The 18,159-nt window shown below is 36.8% G+C and overlaps 1 protein-coding gene across 3 annotated transcripts in view; it reads right to left on the minus strand.

Annotated features, from left to right (window-relative positions):
• Nucleotides 1-1,613: 1,613 nt before the first annotated feature.
• frc (UDP-sugar transporter UST74c fringe connection) overlaps nucleotides 1,614-18,159 on the minus strand; it is a 91,734-nt gene continuing 75,188 nt past the window's right edge. For 2 of the 3 annotated variants that reach the window (XM_089102050.1, XM_089102052.1), the window contains 4 exons: nucleotides 16,882-16,950; nucleotides 15,667-15,862; nucleotides 8,684-8,913; nucleotides 1,634-1,970 (listed from right to left, as the gene is read on the minus strand). In XM_089102050.1, the coding sequence (XP_088958176.1) occupies nucleotides 1,877-1,970; nucleotides 8,684-8,913; nucleotides 15,667-15,862; nucleotides 16,882-16,950 (589 nt within the window). In that variant the 3' untranslated portion in view covers nucleotides 1,634-1,876. Of the gene's footprint in view, nucleotides 1,971-8,683; nucleotides 8,914-15,666; nucleotides 15,863-16,881; nucleotides 16,951-18,159 lie in introns of all 3 variants that reach the window. The other variant, XM_089102051.1, reaches the window with a different exon arrangement.

Raw genomic sequence — 18,159 nt, forward strand, 5'->3', positions numbered from 1 at the left:
ACTTAACATTTCAAGCACTGAACAATTAATATATTTCACTGAGAAACAAGCTTGACTAATCATGTGTTTAAATGTATTTCCAACACATTCTCCATGTCAAACCCTTAAAAGATCTTAGTATTTTTACTCATTGGACTAGTACACAACAACTGGCAATGTAAATTTTTTTTTGTTAAATTTCCATGATGTTAGTTTCATGCGGTTACTTGCTCCATGGAGTGACCATCTATAAAATATAAACAACAAAATACAATCACAAAAAAATCAAAACATTTGTTTAGATCCGCCACTGAAATGTAAAACAAAACCCTTGGTAAGCTAGGGACAAGCAGTTAAAACCTCTTGAAGTTCCAAGAATTTTCTAAAAAATTAGTAGTAAAATCAGTGCAGCATCGCCTTGTGGTTACAATTATTCGATCTTCCCCCTCCTCCCTCCTCTTTCTTCACCACAATCAATGATTTAAAACCTTCTTGAATGAATTTGCCAATATCTAGGTCGGACATCTAAAACTCCCCCCTCCTCCCACCATCTAACACTCTTATGTTACGGACATCTAACACTCCCCCCTCCTCTTTTCTCGCCATAATCAATGATTTAAAACTCTCTTGAATCAATTTGGCAATACCTAGGTCGGCCATCTAAAATCAAAATGTAGTATACTTACTCTTGTGGTGGTTGAACAAGAACCAACGAAAGCTCATTAGGCTGGAAACTCAAGTCAGGCTCCAAAAGAGAATTGCAAATAGCATCTAACATTCCGGTCATAGTGCTGTCCATACTTTTTAATTCGATTCTTCACCACAATAATTTTATGGCGCTAGTGATATAATCTATTTTACTTATTTAGTTCTACTTGTTAGTAATACCCGTTCCATGACACGAAACAGTTTTTATTACCTATAGTGTAAGAAACACCACATTAAATCTAGTTATAAGGAAAGCTAGACAATTAACAAGCAGAGAGCGCTAGCATTTCGACCCCAACCGTGTTGCTCCGCTTTGGACCTCCTTAAGCAATGAGACCATCAAATCTCAAAAACTGGAGTCATTCAATCAGGCGAGGTTAGGACAAGAACTGGGAGCGGAAGGAGTGACGTCTAAAGGGCCCTCAAACTGGGATACCACAGAGCCCTCAACCAAACTGTAAAGTCAACACTGACAGGTGTACCACAAGGATTCATCTTTCTAAGTCTGCATTATGGAACTTAAGGTGATTTAAGGTAAGGAGATGCTTTCGATCAAAACAAAATAAAAAATTATCTCCCCAATTACAAACGTTGATGTCAACCTAGTTTTATAAATATTAGTTTTACGACTACGGAGTGCCATCGATGAGACGTTTTCGAACAATTCCAATCAAATGTAGGGGCGAGACAGAATTTGGTCACATTTTTGAATCCAGATCACAAAAATTTCAAGACAACTTACTTTAAAATTAGAAACTTGTTTTTAACTCTATAGCACCAAAGATAACGAAACCAGACACACAAAAAAACTTGTTACAAAAGATTTATACATATATATATATATATATATATATATATATATATATATATATATATATATATATATATATATATATATATATATATATATATATATATATATATATATATATATATATATAAGGCGAGGGAAATAATAGAGCGAGGGAAATAATAGAGTTTACGAGGAATCCTCCTTCATTTTGCATATGCACTGGGAGTCATTTACATTATACCAGTCCAAGAAATGACTTACTACGTATTCCTGGCTGATCAGTTAGCACATCTATATAATAGTCAACAATGGTTCGTAATAACAAAGTTCGAGTGGCACCTTTGATAGTATTAGAGTTAAACAAACTAAAAAATCAAATAAGAGATTTTTTTCCCGTTATTTTTCCGATGTCGGAAGAGGTGCGTAAACAGGCAGGATTTCTTCTTTGACTCGAAATGTAACCCATGTATAGACCAAACTACCGACGATGCTAAAAAATTTAAGAAAAAATATCAGAGAGAAAAAATAAAAAAAAAATCTAAAAAACTAAACTATACACTAAAAACTAAAATTAAACTAACAAAACTAACTTAAAACTGAACAAAATAACTAAACTGAAAAAAGAGGAAAAAAAATTTAACATGATCATACAGATTGAAGTGAATATTTACCGAGTCACATTATAGTCACACTTGCTGAAAAAATCAAATATAACCGCACAACCCCAGCGTCACCTGACTATCCCGTTCGTAACTTGCCGTGTCGAGTTGAAGATTAATCTACTTTCAAGCGTAACATTTACTAATTGACAAATGAGAGCACAAGATTTAGGCATAATTATTTGAAGTTATAAAAGGTGGAAGGTTGGGACAGCAGTTTTCCTATTTGTTATATGAATCTGGTAAAAGATACACAGAAATGAAATTAGTAGGCTACAACAGGAGAACCGCGAGGCTTACAGAAGATCCACACTATTGCGAAGAAAGAGGCCTTACGGCGATCTTCAAGGATAGACGGGACTTAAGTAAAGTCAAGCTGGTAAGCAAATTGGCGTTGATACAAGCTTTTCAAACAAATTTACTGACCACACAATTTTTCGCTTCGCCAGACGTCAGACGGGTGACGTTCAAATCAACGAAAAACAAATACTATTCATAAATCCTGTCTTCTTTATATCGTTAGTTTTTCCTATGCTGTGGATCGGACAGAAGTAAAAAAAAGTTCTGACACATGCTACAACAAAAACTCGGAACCAAATTATTGTGAGACTGAACATATTACATAAAAAACCACTTATTCTTACCTGTGGTAAATAATAGAGAAGGACTACCACACTTAAAGTACTTTAAGTGTGGTAGTCCTGTATTTCTGTATTGTGGTATTTTGGTATTTCAGTATTTAATTTTAACTAACAATAGTATTTATAAAAGCGAAAAGCTACATGGGTTTTGGCTCACAAAATGCTACTTAACAAATGATGACGGTGGGGGACTGATAATTAAGTGAGCCTGAGGATGTTTTACCGACCTGCCAATGAGATATTTGAAAAAAAAGTGAACCGCTCATCACTTGTTAAAGATGAAAAAGGGAACGTAATTTCAGATCCCAAGAAAGTAGACGAAAGATGGGCATCCGATTTCGAAAATATATTTAATCTTCCTCCACCCCATGCCCAAGAAACTGTACCTGATATCCCGTTTTTACAAATTGACGTAAGTGCTGATCCTTCCAGCACTGTAGAGGTAGAAGCAGCTGTCAAAAATCTTATAAATAGTTGTGCATCGGGAGTCGATGGGATAACGGCAGAGATGCAAAAGACATCCCTTCGAGCCTGCTTTAATATATGGACTGCTCTCCTAGTAGCAGTTTGGAGCATGGATAAGGTCCCACGCAAATGAACTAGAGGTATTCTAGTCAAACTGCTATAAGAAAGGAGATGCTCTTAGCTGTGACAACTGGAGAGGGATCAACCTGACTTCAGTGCCAAGTAAACTCTTGGCCACAATTATATTGCAGCGTTTGAGAGCAGCTCTTGACTCACATCTAAGGGAAGAACAAGAGGGTTTCCGGCCCGGTGGATCATGTTCTGACCTTATTTTTATCCTCAAACTTATGGTGGAAGAGTCAAGAGAATGAAATAATAAGCTGTATCTGCTCTTCATTAATTTTGAAAAAGCGTTCGACTCCATCGATCGCGATGCCTTATCGAAGATTTTGAAATCTTATGGAGTACCTAATAAACTAGTCCGAATAATAATGGCCTTCTACGAAGATAGCGAATTTTGTGTCCGAAAGGAAAATGGGGAGCCACGATTCTTCAAGATTCTCTCTAAGGTGAAACAGAGATGTGTGTTATCCCCGTTAATATTCATCCTAGTAATAGATTATGCCCTACAACAAGCATAAGGCTTTTGTGTAAAAGTCAGTGGTCAGCAGCTCGCAGACTTAGACTTCGCAGACGACATAGTACTTCTAGAAGAGGCGAAGCAACGTTTGCAGCTACTACTTGACACCATAGCGGACAAGGATGAAAAAGGGGGACTAACAGCAAACGTCGGTAAATCGAAGAGGATGGCCACATCCAATTCACCTTTGATCCTTGAATGCAACGGAAAAACAGTAGAACAAGTCCAAGAGTTCAAATATCTTGGAAGTTGGATCGAACATGATGGCGGAATAGTCAACGAGATAAAAAGGAGAATTGGACAAGTAACATCGGCTTTCAAGAAACTGAATGTCTGCCTCAGATGAATTCTTAACACTTCATGGCAGGACAGGGTCGCAAACGTAGTAGTCCGCAGACAAACCGGTCAGCGACCAGTCACTCATCTCCTGAAGCAGAGAAGATGGACCTATCTTGGTCATGTCCTCCGAATGTCAGGAGACCACATTCCGTATACTGTCTACGAGTGGCAACCCGAGGGTGGGCGAAAAAGAGGGCAACCGAAGCACACCCTCCGACGACAGTACAACCGAGACCTGCGGAGTGCTGAGCTGTCGTTACAACCACACTGGGAGGACTTCAGGGCTGCTGCTCTGCTCCGAGACGTCTGACTAGGCTTCGTTGATGCCTTATGTGCCACACCTGGCCCCGGAGGAATTAAGGTCAAAGGAGATGGGTTATACTCAATTAGAAAACATACCCCCATATATACACCAGAAATGAAATGATACAAAGCTGACCGTGACCAAAAAATAAAAGACTAAGATATTACATTGAAATGACCACAAAGTCAAAATCAGTAAAAATTAAATTGAGTCGGCAGAAAATTATTTGTCTAAAGACTACTACTGCAAAAATCTTAAATCAATAGCACAATCCGTATTAGAAAAAGAATTAAAACAGTCAGAACACTCTTCACTTGGCTATGTTTTTTATTTTAAGAGTACTTCTACAACCACTACTACTACTAACAACTCACTGCGGCACCAAACTAACTGAGACCAACACAGCTGCACACCCTTTTCCTCCACTCCTACACTATTCAAAGCTCCATATCTTACCCCTCCTCCGCTGTTCCAATTTCATTTATATCCTTCCATATGACATCTACAGCTATTTTTGCAGCTTATTGTTTGATATACGGTCAGTCAGACGAGTACTTAATGATGTTCCAAAAAAAAAACAGTCAGACGAGTACTTAATGATGTTCCAAAAAAATCAGTCAGACGAGTACTTAATGATGTTCCAAAAAAATCAGTCAGACGAGTACTTAATGATGTTCCAAAAAAAAATCAGTCAGACGAGTACTTAATTATGTTCCAAAAAAATCAGTCAGACGAGTACTTAATGATGTTCCAAAAAAATCAGTCAGACGAGTACTTAATGATGTTCCAAAAAAAATCAGTCAGACGAGTACTTAATGATGTTCCAAAAGAATCAGACGAGTACTTAATGATGTTCCAAAAAAAAATTAAAAATCCATGTCCCAACTCAATAATTAAACAGAAAAAATATAGATAGAAATGATAAACCAGAAGAACAATAGAAATGTTTCATTTATTCGGTTTAAAGTCGATGGAGAAATATCTTTGCGCATCGCATTTAGGGTAGACTAGACTCCCGACTGCAAACCAAATTGTAGAACCGAAAACCATATGATCATGAACAGAGTTCTAACAAGTCTAAACTAATAGTTTTTTTTTTTAGGGAAATAAATTATTTGAGACCATGAAATCTCAGGAGGATTTCGGAGGTTTCCAGGGTGTTACAACAAGATCACCCAAAAAAGTGAACTTTGGAACTAACGAGGCTAAACAAAGTGTGATTTCAAAGCACTTTCACAGCAACATAAAATAGAGTTAGGTTAGTAATACTGGGAAAAGAACTATGTTATTTTATCAAATTTTTCAACAAATTGTTAAACAAAATAACCGATAAACTTTTAGATGTTGGATTATTTTGGTAGCCGAAAGATAGACACAGCATTTGATTTGCCATTAAACACTCTTTTCAATTAAAATAGTTTTCACTGGTACAATTGCCATTATGTCCAAAAATTACATGATGATGTAACAATTGCCAACCTACACTCTTCAAAACCGAAGCATATTCTTCATTAAAAAAAAAACACTTTCCCACAAAATTGAAATAGGATGAAATAAATATTGAAATAAGATGAAAATATATAATAACGGGTAAAACTTTTAATTAAGACGGTATAAAAAAAAAACAGAAAAAAAGTGTATCATCATTAAAACTCAAATATTTTATCTTCAAGTCCGGAAGCTTTTAATAATAAGAAAAATAACTTGACTAAACGGTTAAAATACATAAGAAAATAACAATAAAACATGAAAGACGACTAAAAAAAAAAAAAAAAATCATTGAAACTTACTGCTAATAAACCAAAGTTGTTGTTAGTATAAGTTCTAAAAGAGATCCAATATGGTGCCAAAAAAAACAACACCAATCCAGAGAAATTTGAAAACAGAAATACCAGAGCTTGTTTTGAACTTATACTAAACGACAAGTATAGTTTATCATATGAAATATCTTCCATTTTTTTCCTTTTTACTGAATAGCGTCTTTCTTTCATCTCTTGCTCTTATTTTCTTCCTTGTTTTAAGTTTGAAGTGGTTAGCACGCTAGACCTCAAGTCCTTTGTCCGTAAGGACAAGGGTCCAAGTCCTGGTGTCACTGGGTATTTGGTTTGGAACAGAGGTCAGGGGCGTCGTAAGGACAAGGGTCCAAGTCCTGGTGTCACTGGGTATTTGGTTTGGAACAGAGGTCAGGGGCGTCGTAAGGACAAGGGTCCAGGTCCTGGTGTCACTGGGTATTTGGTTTGGAACAGAGGTCAGGGGCGTGACTCTGTAAGCTCAGCCAGAGTCGAACCAGCTCTAAATGGGTACCTGGACAAATCTGGGGCAGGGAAACAGGAAAGGTGTGCGTCTAACCCCCCAGCCCCCACTGCACTTCCTGGTTCAAGGGCATTGAAACAGAGATTAATACCGTCGGTAGGGACTGCGAGATCAGTTTATTCCTATTTTCGCCGATAAAAACTTCCGAACAGGCGGCCGAAATATTCGGGCTTTTGTTAGTATATATGTTTTTTCAATGTCTTAGGTAAACGTTTTATCCATTATTTTACAATTTTCATTGTTTAGGATCAGACTTGAAAATCTCGTTTTTCTAACAAGCAAAATCGTGTTTAAAATAAATAAAAGCTAGGAATGTATTATGCTCGTAAGAATGTATTATTGGTATTCATTTCAACGAAGGCAAAATTAAAAAGAATTAGTGCTCTTATAATGGAAAGAGTCTTTCTTTTCCAAGAAGTTTATTATGCCAACCACAATCGGAGGGGGAGGGAACATTTCAGCTCATGCTCTTACTTTTAAGATTTTTCCTATAGTTTCTCATACTTTCCTGATAATTTGCCGTATTTTTTAACTTTTCAAAAAGAAATTGATAAGGCAGAGCCAGAGCCATTAAGCAGCGCAACTTATACATAGAATCGAAACTAAAATGATGATTTTAAAAACGTATTTCCTTTTTTTATAAACACTATCCCCCTAGCCTGGTTCCCTAAACAGCAGGAAGGCCTAAGGACGATTTCGAAGTTTTTGCATAGCTTTTGATGAAAGTGGATATCACGAAATCTTTTTTGAATGCGCTGCTGGATTTCAGCAGCGAAAGGGAGAATTCAAATGAAGAACTGAATGAATGATTCTTCAAGCCAAATGAAGAACTACATCAAAGTGAGAATTTCTATAAAGAATTCAGATATTCTGTTTTCATAATCAGACAAACTAGTCAGAGCGACATCACATGGGTTTTTTCACCGGGAAAAAATTTACCACCTTCCCTCAGAAATTGACCTCTTTCGTATTAAAAGCCTTTTGATTTGTTTTTCTCCACTGCCTAATTTTTGTTAAGGCGAACGCCATCTCTTCTTCTTTTTTTAATTCCACCCAGGCACGTTCGCGGGATTATTTTGGTGTGGGAGGACCAATAATAATAGAAAATTACTTAATAATTTAAACAAAACGCATAGAATTGATCAGTTTGATAATTGATCACTGAATACAGTTTGGCAATTGAATTTGATCATCTGATTTTTGAAGAAGTAATATAATTCACTTTGATAAATGAAGAAGTGCACAGAAGCTTGGGAGAACTGAGGATGTGAGGGATGCCTAAGATACGAGGCTTTCCAAGCCTACGCCCCTGATCCCACAAACTCTCCTCTCATTGGTACTAACTCTTTCACTTTCCAGAACTGACAATTTTATTCATTTATTAGGTATCCTTACAAACAAACAAATTAAAAAACTTGACCAGATCAAAAATCTTTGAACTTGAACAGTAAATACTTAACAATTTTGAATTTGTTCCTTCCTTCAAGACTTTGCTATTTATGTTTGGTTGGATATTGACATGAATGTCGAGGGATTTTACTTTTTGCTCGATTTTGTAATTGCTAGCAAATTCCAAAATTATTTCTTTAGATTTCCCGAAAAAGATATTTTAAATTGACCTCAACTTTAGAAATAATTTTCCCATATCTTACAATGCGGCTCAAATTTGAGTCAATTCTCAAGATCGCCATCTACATTTTTTATAAGAGGTCTTGTTATATTTTCTCATTGAAATTATTTTATTCCACGAAATACCAACAGAAAGTTTCCTCTTCTTTCTTTCAAGTTTTAGGTTAATTCTGTGGCAGGATAGCAACTTGAAATTTGTCTTATCAATCTTACCTGATATTTAGGCCAACAAAATTTGCCAAATTAAATATATAGTCTCCACCAATGAACATGCCCAAATATGTAACAGCAATATTTTTCAAACAGCCAATCACTGTCGTCGTCAGGGCAGAATTGAGCTGTGTGCATAGTACAGTTGAGTACTGCAGTAGAAAACCCATTATGCAGGATAAACTGAACTGAATAAGAAACGCAACGTCTCCCCACCCATCATAGGCAACTGCCTGGAAAAAAAATGATTATTTAGTTGTTTTTAAATCATTCTACCCTATCCTCTGTACTTTCCATAAAGACACCAGTGAACAAAACTAATTTAGATAATATGAATACATTCTGGAGAAGCTAATAAGCAGAACTGAATGAGAAGTCCCCTAATCTTTCATAGGCAACTGCCTGAAAACGTGTTGAATTCTGATTAGTTATTAAAATCTAAAAACGCAATACTCACTTTTCCCATTAACCAGCTATGGATTGTAGAGACAAGTCGATGAATATTTCGGAAGAGATGCAAAATTAGAGGCATAGTTTACATTGTTAACTATGAAATAGATATAATCACCTACAATGCAGCTTAGGGTTACCACACGCAATTATGTTTTAAGGCCAATTCACAATGAAATCTTACTAATACCAGGAATAAGCTAGCGCTAGTTGGAGTTAACCAGAAATTTTTTGAAATTTTTCAGCCAATCAGAAAATTCCAAGAAAATGTAATAGGCTATACGCGTAATCTCCTTATTCTTAAAATCTTATTGTTAACTTTCAGAATTGGTGCTCCCTAAAATAAAGGACTTCAATTGAGAAAGGCACAGTATCTCAATTTCTTTCTTTCCTTCTTCGAATATAAAATTTGGTTAGCACAAGCAAAGGAGATGTTTCTAAAGTAATCTCAGAGCAGTGTCACAATAGTACAATGGGTCTGATCAGACCTGGCACTGAGACTAGAATCAAGCAGTGTTGTCTTTTTTATTGTATATATTTATGTTTGATATGTTTTATTGCTTAAAATGATTAAAATCTTTAAAATGTTAAAGCTGTTTGTGTGTCTTTGTATTTCTAGTATCTTTTAGGTGTTATTTACTCCGTTTATTTTTGTGTTTTTGTCAGAGAGTTTCGTGTTCTTTTATTTTTAAGTTGTTTTGAGTGTCTCAGTATTCTCTCCTTTTTATTGTAATTTACTCAACCTGCGCACCTATCACGGTAGACAGATATATCACATTTGGATAAAATTTTTGGACCACCTCTAAATAAGCTGTGATTTTTCAATTTCAAACCATGGTCATCTTATTCTTGACGCTTGAAATATCCAAAAACAAGAAACCTTCAAATATCGAATTATTTCTTTGATGCTAGGAAAGGTAGTACATGAGATCAGTGTTCTTTGCGAAGTCAAACCCTAGAGAGATCTAAGCAGCGTTGCCAAATGTAGTCCAAACTGATATCTATTAACCACCTCCCTGGAAAATTAACAACTTCAAGGTTGGTATAACAAAAATACATGTAATAAGAACAAAATGAATCCCATATGCGAACACAAGGTTCTGGACTTTGGGCTCAAGAGAGATTAAAACAGAAAACAAGGGAATTTTGTACCCTAAATTTCCAAAAAAAACGGGAATGAGGAGGAATTTCTTACAAACTCATGATCAGAAGGCCCACCACTTTAAAATGTAAAACCTAGACAACGACATTAAAACCTGAACAATTATTCGGACAAGCGAAAAATCTTCAAATAATCCTACCCTAGACAATCCTATGCTATTAAAGAAGAATTTTGATAAATTAATAGAATGAAACTAGTAAAATTGGCTTTTCGATTGAAAAAAAAAATGGCATTTTTGTAGCGTCGGTACTTTGGTTTCGACAAGACCAACAACGCCATCCACATAAAACTGAACCTCGGTAATATCGATAATATTCTTTCCAGCTGCCTCCTCTGCAAAAATACTAAGCATAAAATTTTCAAATGACTGCACATTTAAGCTGCATGCCGACATTATAACAGGAAAACACCTCTAATTTAACAAGTATGAGCAGGATAAGCATCTCCGATCGTCACCTCCTACTTCCATGTACCCCCCGTATTCGGGGTTCCAGAACTCAGAAAACACTGCTTATTTTTCAGCGGAAATAGAAGATGTTCAAAAACGTGCTACTAAAATAGTACTGGGACCCCGGTGTAGCAACTACGAAACCGCTCTTGAGTTCTGAAAACTTGCCCACTTTGTTTGATCCACAATATGATCTAATAACTAAATTCTGAAAAGCGATGTTAGTAAACCAAACACAGATCAATTTTCCACCTCCCACACCAATCAGTAGACTTACCAGACATCAGAACAAACTACAACCCCTCACGTGCTGTACAAACAGGATTGCAAACTCTTTCCTGCCCTTTTTCTTTAGTGCCTTTAAACAAGTGACCCTTTTTTCTTTTTTTTTTTTTTTGTAATTGTAAAAGTGCATAATCTAGCATTCATTTTTGAGTGCTATCGTAGTTCTTGAAATAATCAAATACTTTTTTCTTTTTTTTTATGGGAACTAAACGCTGCTCCACCTCGCCCGGTCTCCTTAATTTCACAAACAGAAGTCTTCTAATAATCGAATCCGAAAGAAATCGTATAGAGTTATCAGCTGCAAATAAAAATGAGCTGAATGTGGACATTCGAGTTCATTTTTACATTTATTATTTCTTATATTTATACATTCATATAAATATGTTATTTTACATTTATATTTCTGTTTTATATTTATACTTCTATTTTATTTTTATGTTTAATATATTTGTTGTTTTTTAGTTTATTTTCAACGAATGACTAACAACAGCGTGCCTCACACTATAACACCAATGACAAGGTTCCAAAAATGGAAACCATTAATACTTTATACGCTCAATATTACATTTATGAGATATTATAGTTTTACGAGGCTAACATTTTTAAACTTGCTAGACTGCCTCTTTGGATAGCCCTGTGTCGGGCTCTTGGACAACCCAGGAGAGTATTATGTTGTTATGTATGCTGTAAATACTTTGTTCAATAAAAAAACTCTGCCTGAAAACATACATTTCCTTAGCCCCCCTCCTGCCCTCAGAGTAATCTTCTGACCCTCGAGTAATCTTCTAAGAATTAAGAGTCGAACATCAGTACATAAGCGTCTCTGTTAGATTCTTTACTGAAATTTTAAATGGCAATGAGAAGGGGTTGAATAATATACAATATTTTGTCATGAATTTCTATCATTGAGAAAAGTTTTTAGGAGCGCTAATGGTGAGCTAACCTCAAGCAAAAATTACTATAATCAGATTTGATAATAAAAAAAAAATAAGTGCCGTTTTGGGGCATTTAAGTTAATTGTAAAGTTGTATAAATATGGAAAAAACTTTTTTTTTTTTTATTTATTAAGAAAAATAATGAGATAAAGATCTTTATACTGCAATGTCAAAGTTTTCGTTCACTAAAAGTAAATTTTTCAATAAACAGTAATTATAAAGATTAATAAATAATAGTTAATGCCATACTGGGCAGTAATCACCTATATATCCGGGTAGTCACTGCTGCGTGATAGATTTTCAATGATTTTAGTTTAAGCCGTTTTTGATGTGTATACGTTTTTCTTCTTTTTCTGTTTGTTTGATACTTCACTTCTTGTCATATATAGTGGAGGATAAATATTTATGATTATAATTATTATACTATTTTCCAACTATGATGTACTAAGCGTTAGAAAACCCTGAGACAATGGCTAAAAATACAAACTGAATAAAACAAACTAATTTTAAAATAAGTTATGATCTATTATACAATGTATGCTGAGAAATTTAAAATAACTATTTGAATAACTAAATTTTGTTTAAATAATTAAATAAATATACAAATTTATAAGACCTTGTTGGTGTCATATATTCTTAGCTTTTTCGCTAATTTTTACAAACACGCATGGTCTGTTTTTTTTTATTTTACATCCACAATTAGCAAAAACTGAACAAAAACACAAGGAGTCTTTTTCAATAGAAATTGAATTCCGAGTTTTTCCAGGTCTTTTAATATAAATGAATATTTACTTTCGGCGTGAACCAGACGATGATCCATCCTGCCCGGCACCAATGGACGACGGGATGACTGACGTAGTCCAACACGATCTGTTAGCAGCAGCCTCTTCTGCAATATTCAGCCAGTTTTTATCCCAGCGACGTCCGTGTCGTCGGAAGCTACCCCAAGGATCCAGGTCATTCTTGAATGTCTGCCAGATTCTTCCTTTGGCCGTCTGGTCTCCGTTTCCAAGTTGTAAGGGGGTCACAGGTGAGGATATCGCGGAATATAGTTCCAGCTGGTCGTCGTAGTGTGTGTCCCAAGAATTTCAGTCGTCATTGTTTTATGATTACCGAGAGAGGGACCTACTGGGCACAACGCCTTCGAACCTCAGCGTTTGAGATATGGAACCATCGACTGACTCGTAGTATGTGTCTCATGCAGCGATGTTCGAATACTTCTAGCGAACGTGTTTCTTCTGCCTTTAAAAGCAAAGTTTCACAGGCGTACATCAGGATCGATCGAGTAGTTGCCTTGTAGACGTTCATCTTCATTTTGATGCTAAATTCATGTCTATTCTAAACCGACTTCTTCATGCTTGTGAAGACATCCCATGCCTTTCCTATTCGAGCTCTAACGTCAGCTTCTGCACCTCCGTTGGGTTTTAGAATGGAACCAAGGTAGCAGAACTCTTCATCAGTCTCGATGGTTTCGCCCTCTAGTTGGATATCTGGGTGGTTTGGGGCGTTCACTTTTATGATTTTTGTTTTAGACTTGCTGATCATGAGGCCAGTTTTCTTTGATGTAGAGGAGACATTGTTGACCATCTTTTGGAGCTCAGCCGACGAGCTACTCATGAGACACACCTCGTCTGCGAAGTCAAGGTCTGTTCGGGTGATCGGATTGTCTTCTCTCTGACCAACGAGAAAGCCTTTGTGGGTGCAAGGCAAATTCGTCATTATCCAGTCTATTATGTAATTGAATAGAACGGGCGAAAGGGGGCACCCCTGTTTGACCCCTGACTCAACGTCAAATTCCGTTGTTTCGCCGTCGGCATTTCGGACTCTTGTGACTGTAGACTCAAAGGCTCCTTTGAGTATCTCGATCAGTTCTGCTGGGACACCGTCTTCTACCATGATCTTCCAAAGCTCGGTCCTGATAAGGGAGTCAAAAGCGGCGACAAAATCAATGAAGGCGATGAAAGCAGACAGTTGAAATCTCTGGCTCTGCTGTAGGATGAGGCGGAGGGTAAAAATATGTTCTTGGCAGCCCTTGCCAGGTCTGAAACCTGCTTTTTCTGGTCTTGTCAACTTGTCTCGGGCGTCCTTGAAACGGTTGAGGACGATTATGCAAAAGATCTTAATGGCGTGGTCTATTAGCGATATGCCTCGGTAGTTCAAGCAGACTGCCTTGTCTCCCTTTTTATATACCGCTATAAGTACTGAGAGTTTCCAATCTTTTGGGAATTTCTTTGTCGTCCATACCTCAACAAGCAAGTCTTTCAGCAGACACAATAGTGTGGGGGATAACTTATACATCTCTGCTGAGATGCCATCCTCTCCTGGGGCTTTGTTATTTTTCGTGTTTTTCGGTGCCCGCAGAACATCAGCAAATGACAGTGGCTGTAGATCTATCTGGTAGGGCTCCTTTGACACACTCTGGAAATCGGGTAGGTCACACGGAGCTTTTGTGGGATTAAGGATCTGGGAGTAATGTTCTTTCCATCTCTCAAGGCGGTCTTTTTCCGTATGAATAAGGTTGCCCGTTTTGTCTTTCCGGGAGTCCGTGGAGGTGAGTGACTTGCCTGTCACTTCCCTCAATAGCTTGGATGTTTTCCTTAGGTTATGCTATTCTGCTGCTTGTTGAATATCAGAAGCCATTTGTGACCAGTATTTCTTCCTGTCGCAACGAGCAGACTGCTTTACCAGCTCGCGAGCATTTTTTATAGGTTCTTTAGGGCCGCTGAGAAGGGATCGTTTCTTTTCCACTAGCTCAATTGTTTTGTCCGAGATCCAGAACCTTTGTTTCCTAATGGTGTGACCAAGAACCTGTTCAGCAACCTCTTGTGTCAAGACTTTCAGCTTCGACCATCGGTCTTCGATGTCAGTGTAGTCAGCAAGGGCCTCAAATCGGTTGTTAAATTGTAGCTCGAAATCAGCCTTGATCTGTGAACTGCATTGTTTTGATACATCAAACCGATTCGTTTTTATCTTATTTTTGTGGGTGCTTAGTCTTTGAATGAATTTACAGATGAGAAGAAAGTGATCGGAGCCGTTTGCTGAGCCTGTATCTGCGCCTCTGTAGACTCTTGCATCCAGACATGAGCTCCTCCAACGTCTTCTGACGAGGAAGTGGTCGATTTGGGCTTTGATGACCCCGTCGTTAGATCTCCAGGTCACAAGATGGTGCTTCTTGTGCTCGAACTGGGTGTTAACCAGACATAAGTTATTGTATTTGACAAGCTGTAGCAACCTCTCGCCGTTTGAGGATCTATCTCCGATGGTATGGCGTCTAATCACGCCTTCGGTGTTTGCATCTGGTTTACCGTCCCTTGCGTTAAAGTCACCAGCAACAAATAGGATGTCACGTCCTGGGACAGAGTCGAGTATTCTCTGCAGCTCAAAGTAGAATGCATCTTTGGCATCATCAGGGCTATCTCTGATAGGCACGTAGACAGACAAAATAGCCGCGTTACTAATCTGGCCTTTTAGATTTAAGCTTGAATATTTGAGCTAATCACTTCAAACAACCGCATTTCACTTTTACTATTTTTCATTGCCATTGGTACTCTATTTGTATGGTTAATGGTTATGGTTAATGATTTAATATATACATGATTGTGCAAGTTTCCACTTAACCAGTTCAAATAACCAGATTTCATTTTCTCTGTCATTGTACTTCAAAATGCAATATGAACAGAAGCTAGGCAAAGCAAAACAAATTTACCTTTTCAATATCTCCAGTTATGAAAGCCAGTGCACAGGCAATTGGAAGCATGAAAAGTGAGTTATAAAACAGAAGCCCCCACTTTCCCAGTTCTTTGGCGTCCAATTTTTTCTTCATGACAACGCTGTTGAGCGCAGTAAATAAGTCGTTAAATAAAAGAAGCGAGTAGCCGGATACGTTGAATGACAGATCGTTGCTAGAGAAAAAAATTTTTTAACATCTACATAAGTACAATACAGGTCTATCCAGACAAAAAAAAAGAAATAAAATATCATAGTCTCAGGCGTTATTGAATTTAGTAGATTTACTTTGTATTATAATTAGTAGTGTCGGCAACTGCCAGCCAGCCAATAGCTACTCTAAAAGAAGTGACTTTTTGCTATGAAGTAATGCTGTAGATTCTGTAGAACAGGTAACAGTTTCCCAGAAGAGCGCAGATTTTTGCAAAGATACCAATCAGTTTTTTTTTTTTATTCTTGCAAGAGAACATGCGTTTTTTGTTTTTTTCCTAGTGGCGGGCGACTATATTCCACTAGTGAGATTACATGCAGTCAGTTGATTTCAATAAAAGGTAACGGATTTTCAATGAAAATCCGTAATTCATTGTTTCATTTCTTAAATAAGGGTGTATTCTTTCTTTCTTAAGGGTATATTTGTCCGCAAAATTCATTATTTCATTTGACAAGTTTGTCAAATATATCCTCTTCCGACGCATAGCTCGGGGATTAAGTTCTAAATTTCTGCAAAAGCCTTCTTTTTTTGAGTAAGTTGTTGCGAGGGTAAGGGGATTTACAACCGGGCCGAATTGGGACAAAATGTTTTTCTCTGGTCCGGACAAAAAATCAGAGGCTAAGGTTTTTTTATCTCTGTCGGCCAACAGGCTCTTTGAAAGAAATATAAGACATTTTAAATTCAAGTGTAAAGTAATTGAAACATAAATGAGCCAAAACTATCTGGTAGTAGTGTTCACCACCTCAGGCTGAACGTTATCACGTTGAACCATACAAACAAGTAAGTAAAATTAATAGTCAGATTTAAAAGCGCTTTTTGTCGGTGAAACTTCAAATATTGAGATTTTGTTCATTTCCAAAGACAATTATACCTTCAAAGGGACGCTACACTTTTTAAAGCTTTTTGGTGCCATATGTTTTTAGCTGTTTTGATAAAAAGAGAGAGAGAGAGATAGAAAGAGAGAGAGAGAGAGAGAGAGATTACCTTGCAGCAATAACAGCACCAAAAACCATTGCAAACACCGACATCTGTATTGTACAACTAGCTATCTGCCTAGAAAAGTAAAACAATGGTAATTACAAATTAAGCTAACTTGGGCACGAAGTCTTACAGTATTGGCTAAATCCTAATTTAGATTATCCAGTGACTCAAATTGTGTGATTGACCGACATGATATAAGTTATAGATTCCCAAGCGATTACGATACTTCTTTTTGAAATGACGTAGAAGAGTAAGTGATGGTGAAGAAACAGAAGGGGGCGTACTTATTCAAACTTTACAGCAAGACGTGCTGATCTCGCTAAAGGCTGATGATTTAGCTGAATGCTATTCGAGCGAGCCTAACCACATCTTTTCAAAATAACTATAGAGGCTGCTAGGAGAGACAACATTTATTTCTAGAAATAAAAATAATTTACTACAGTGAATGGCAAGATTAATTTGTTAAAATCATAAAATAGAAACTGCCAAATATAAGACAGAATCAATTTATTACCTCAAATCTTCACTGTTAATGAGACAAAAGTATCAAATGAAGATATCAGATTTTAATAATGAATTCGATTTTTTTTAAGGAGCTGTAAGTGGTCAGATGTGTTTGCGCGCAAGTCAAAGACCAGTGGGCTGTCACAGAAACTTCCAGAGGATCGAATTTCCAAAAAAGATCAGTGTGAGTAAAGCAGCACAAGGGGAGGGCCATCATGGACTACAAAAAATGAAGAACTTAACAAGACGATCAACGTTTTAAATACAGTTTTAGTATTTAAGTTTATCGACCAAAGCTCCTTTTGACTAATTATAGGTTACATTTCATTGTTACCTATATAGTACCGAATATAGGTACTAACTTACCTATATAGTACTCACTGCTGCCTTTAAAAGTACCTATATAGTACATTATGGGACTTATCTCTTATACCCACCACACTCAAGAATTACGCTGCATAAAACTAGAGAACAAACCTGTTTCACCTATCTGTATTAAGAGACAATTAGCCTACGTTCAGTGGAAAACAAGTGGCAGGTGACAGAATACATTGGACTTATATAATTAGGGCTATATATTTGCATATTATGGGTGGGGGGGGGGAGTTTTTGGACAGTGTGAAGTTAGAAAACAATTCTTACTTCAAAATATGCAGAATAACTGTAGCAAACTAATTTTGCATACAGACCCGCTATACTTTACCCCCACCCCCCTAATGTGCAAATATATAGCCCAAATTTCTTTCTAAAGTATTCTATCTTTATCATGTTTTGGTG

This window comes from Artemia sp. Qi Xiang Cuo, chromosome 16, assembly GCF_049724085.1.
Source record: "Artemia sp. Qi Xiang Cuo chromosome 16, ASM4972408v1, whole genome shotgun sequence".
NCBI lineage: Eukaryota > Metazoa > Arthropoda > Branchiopoda > Anostraca > Artemiidae > Artemia > Artemia sp. Qi Xiang Cuo.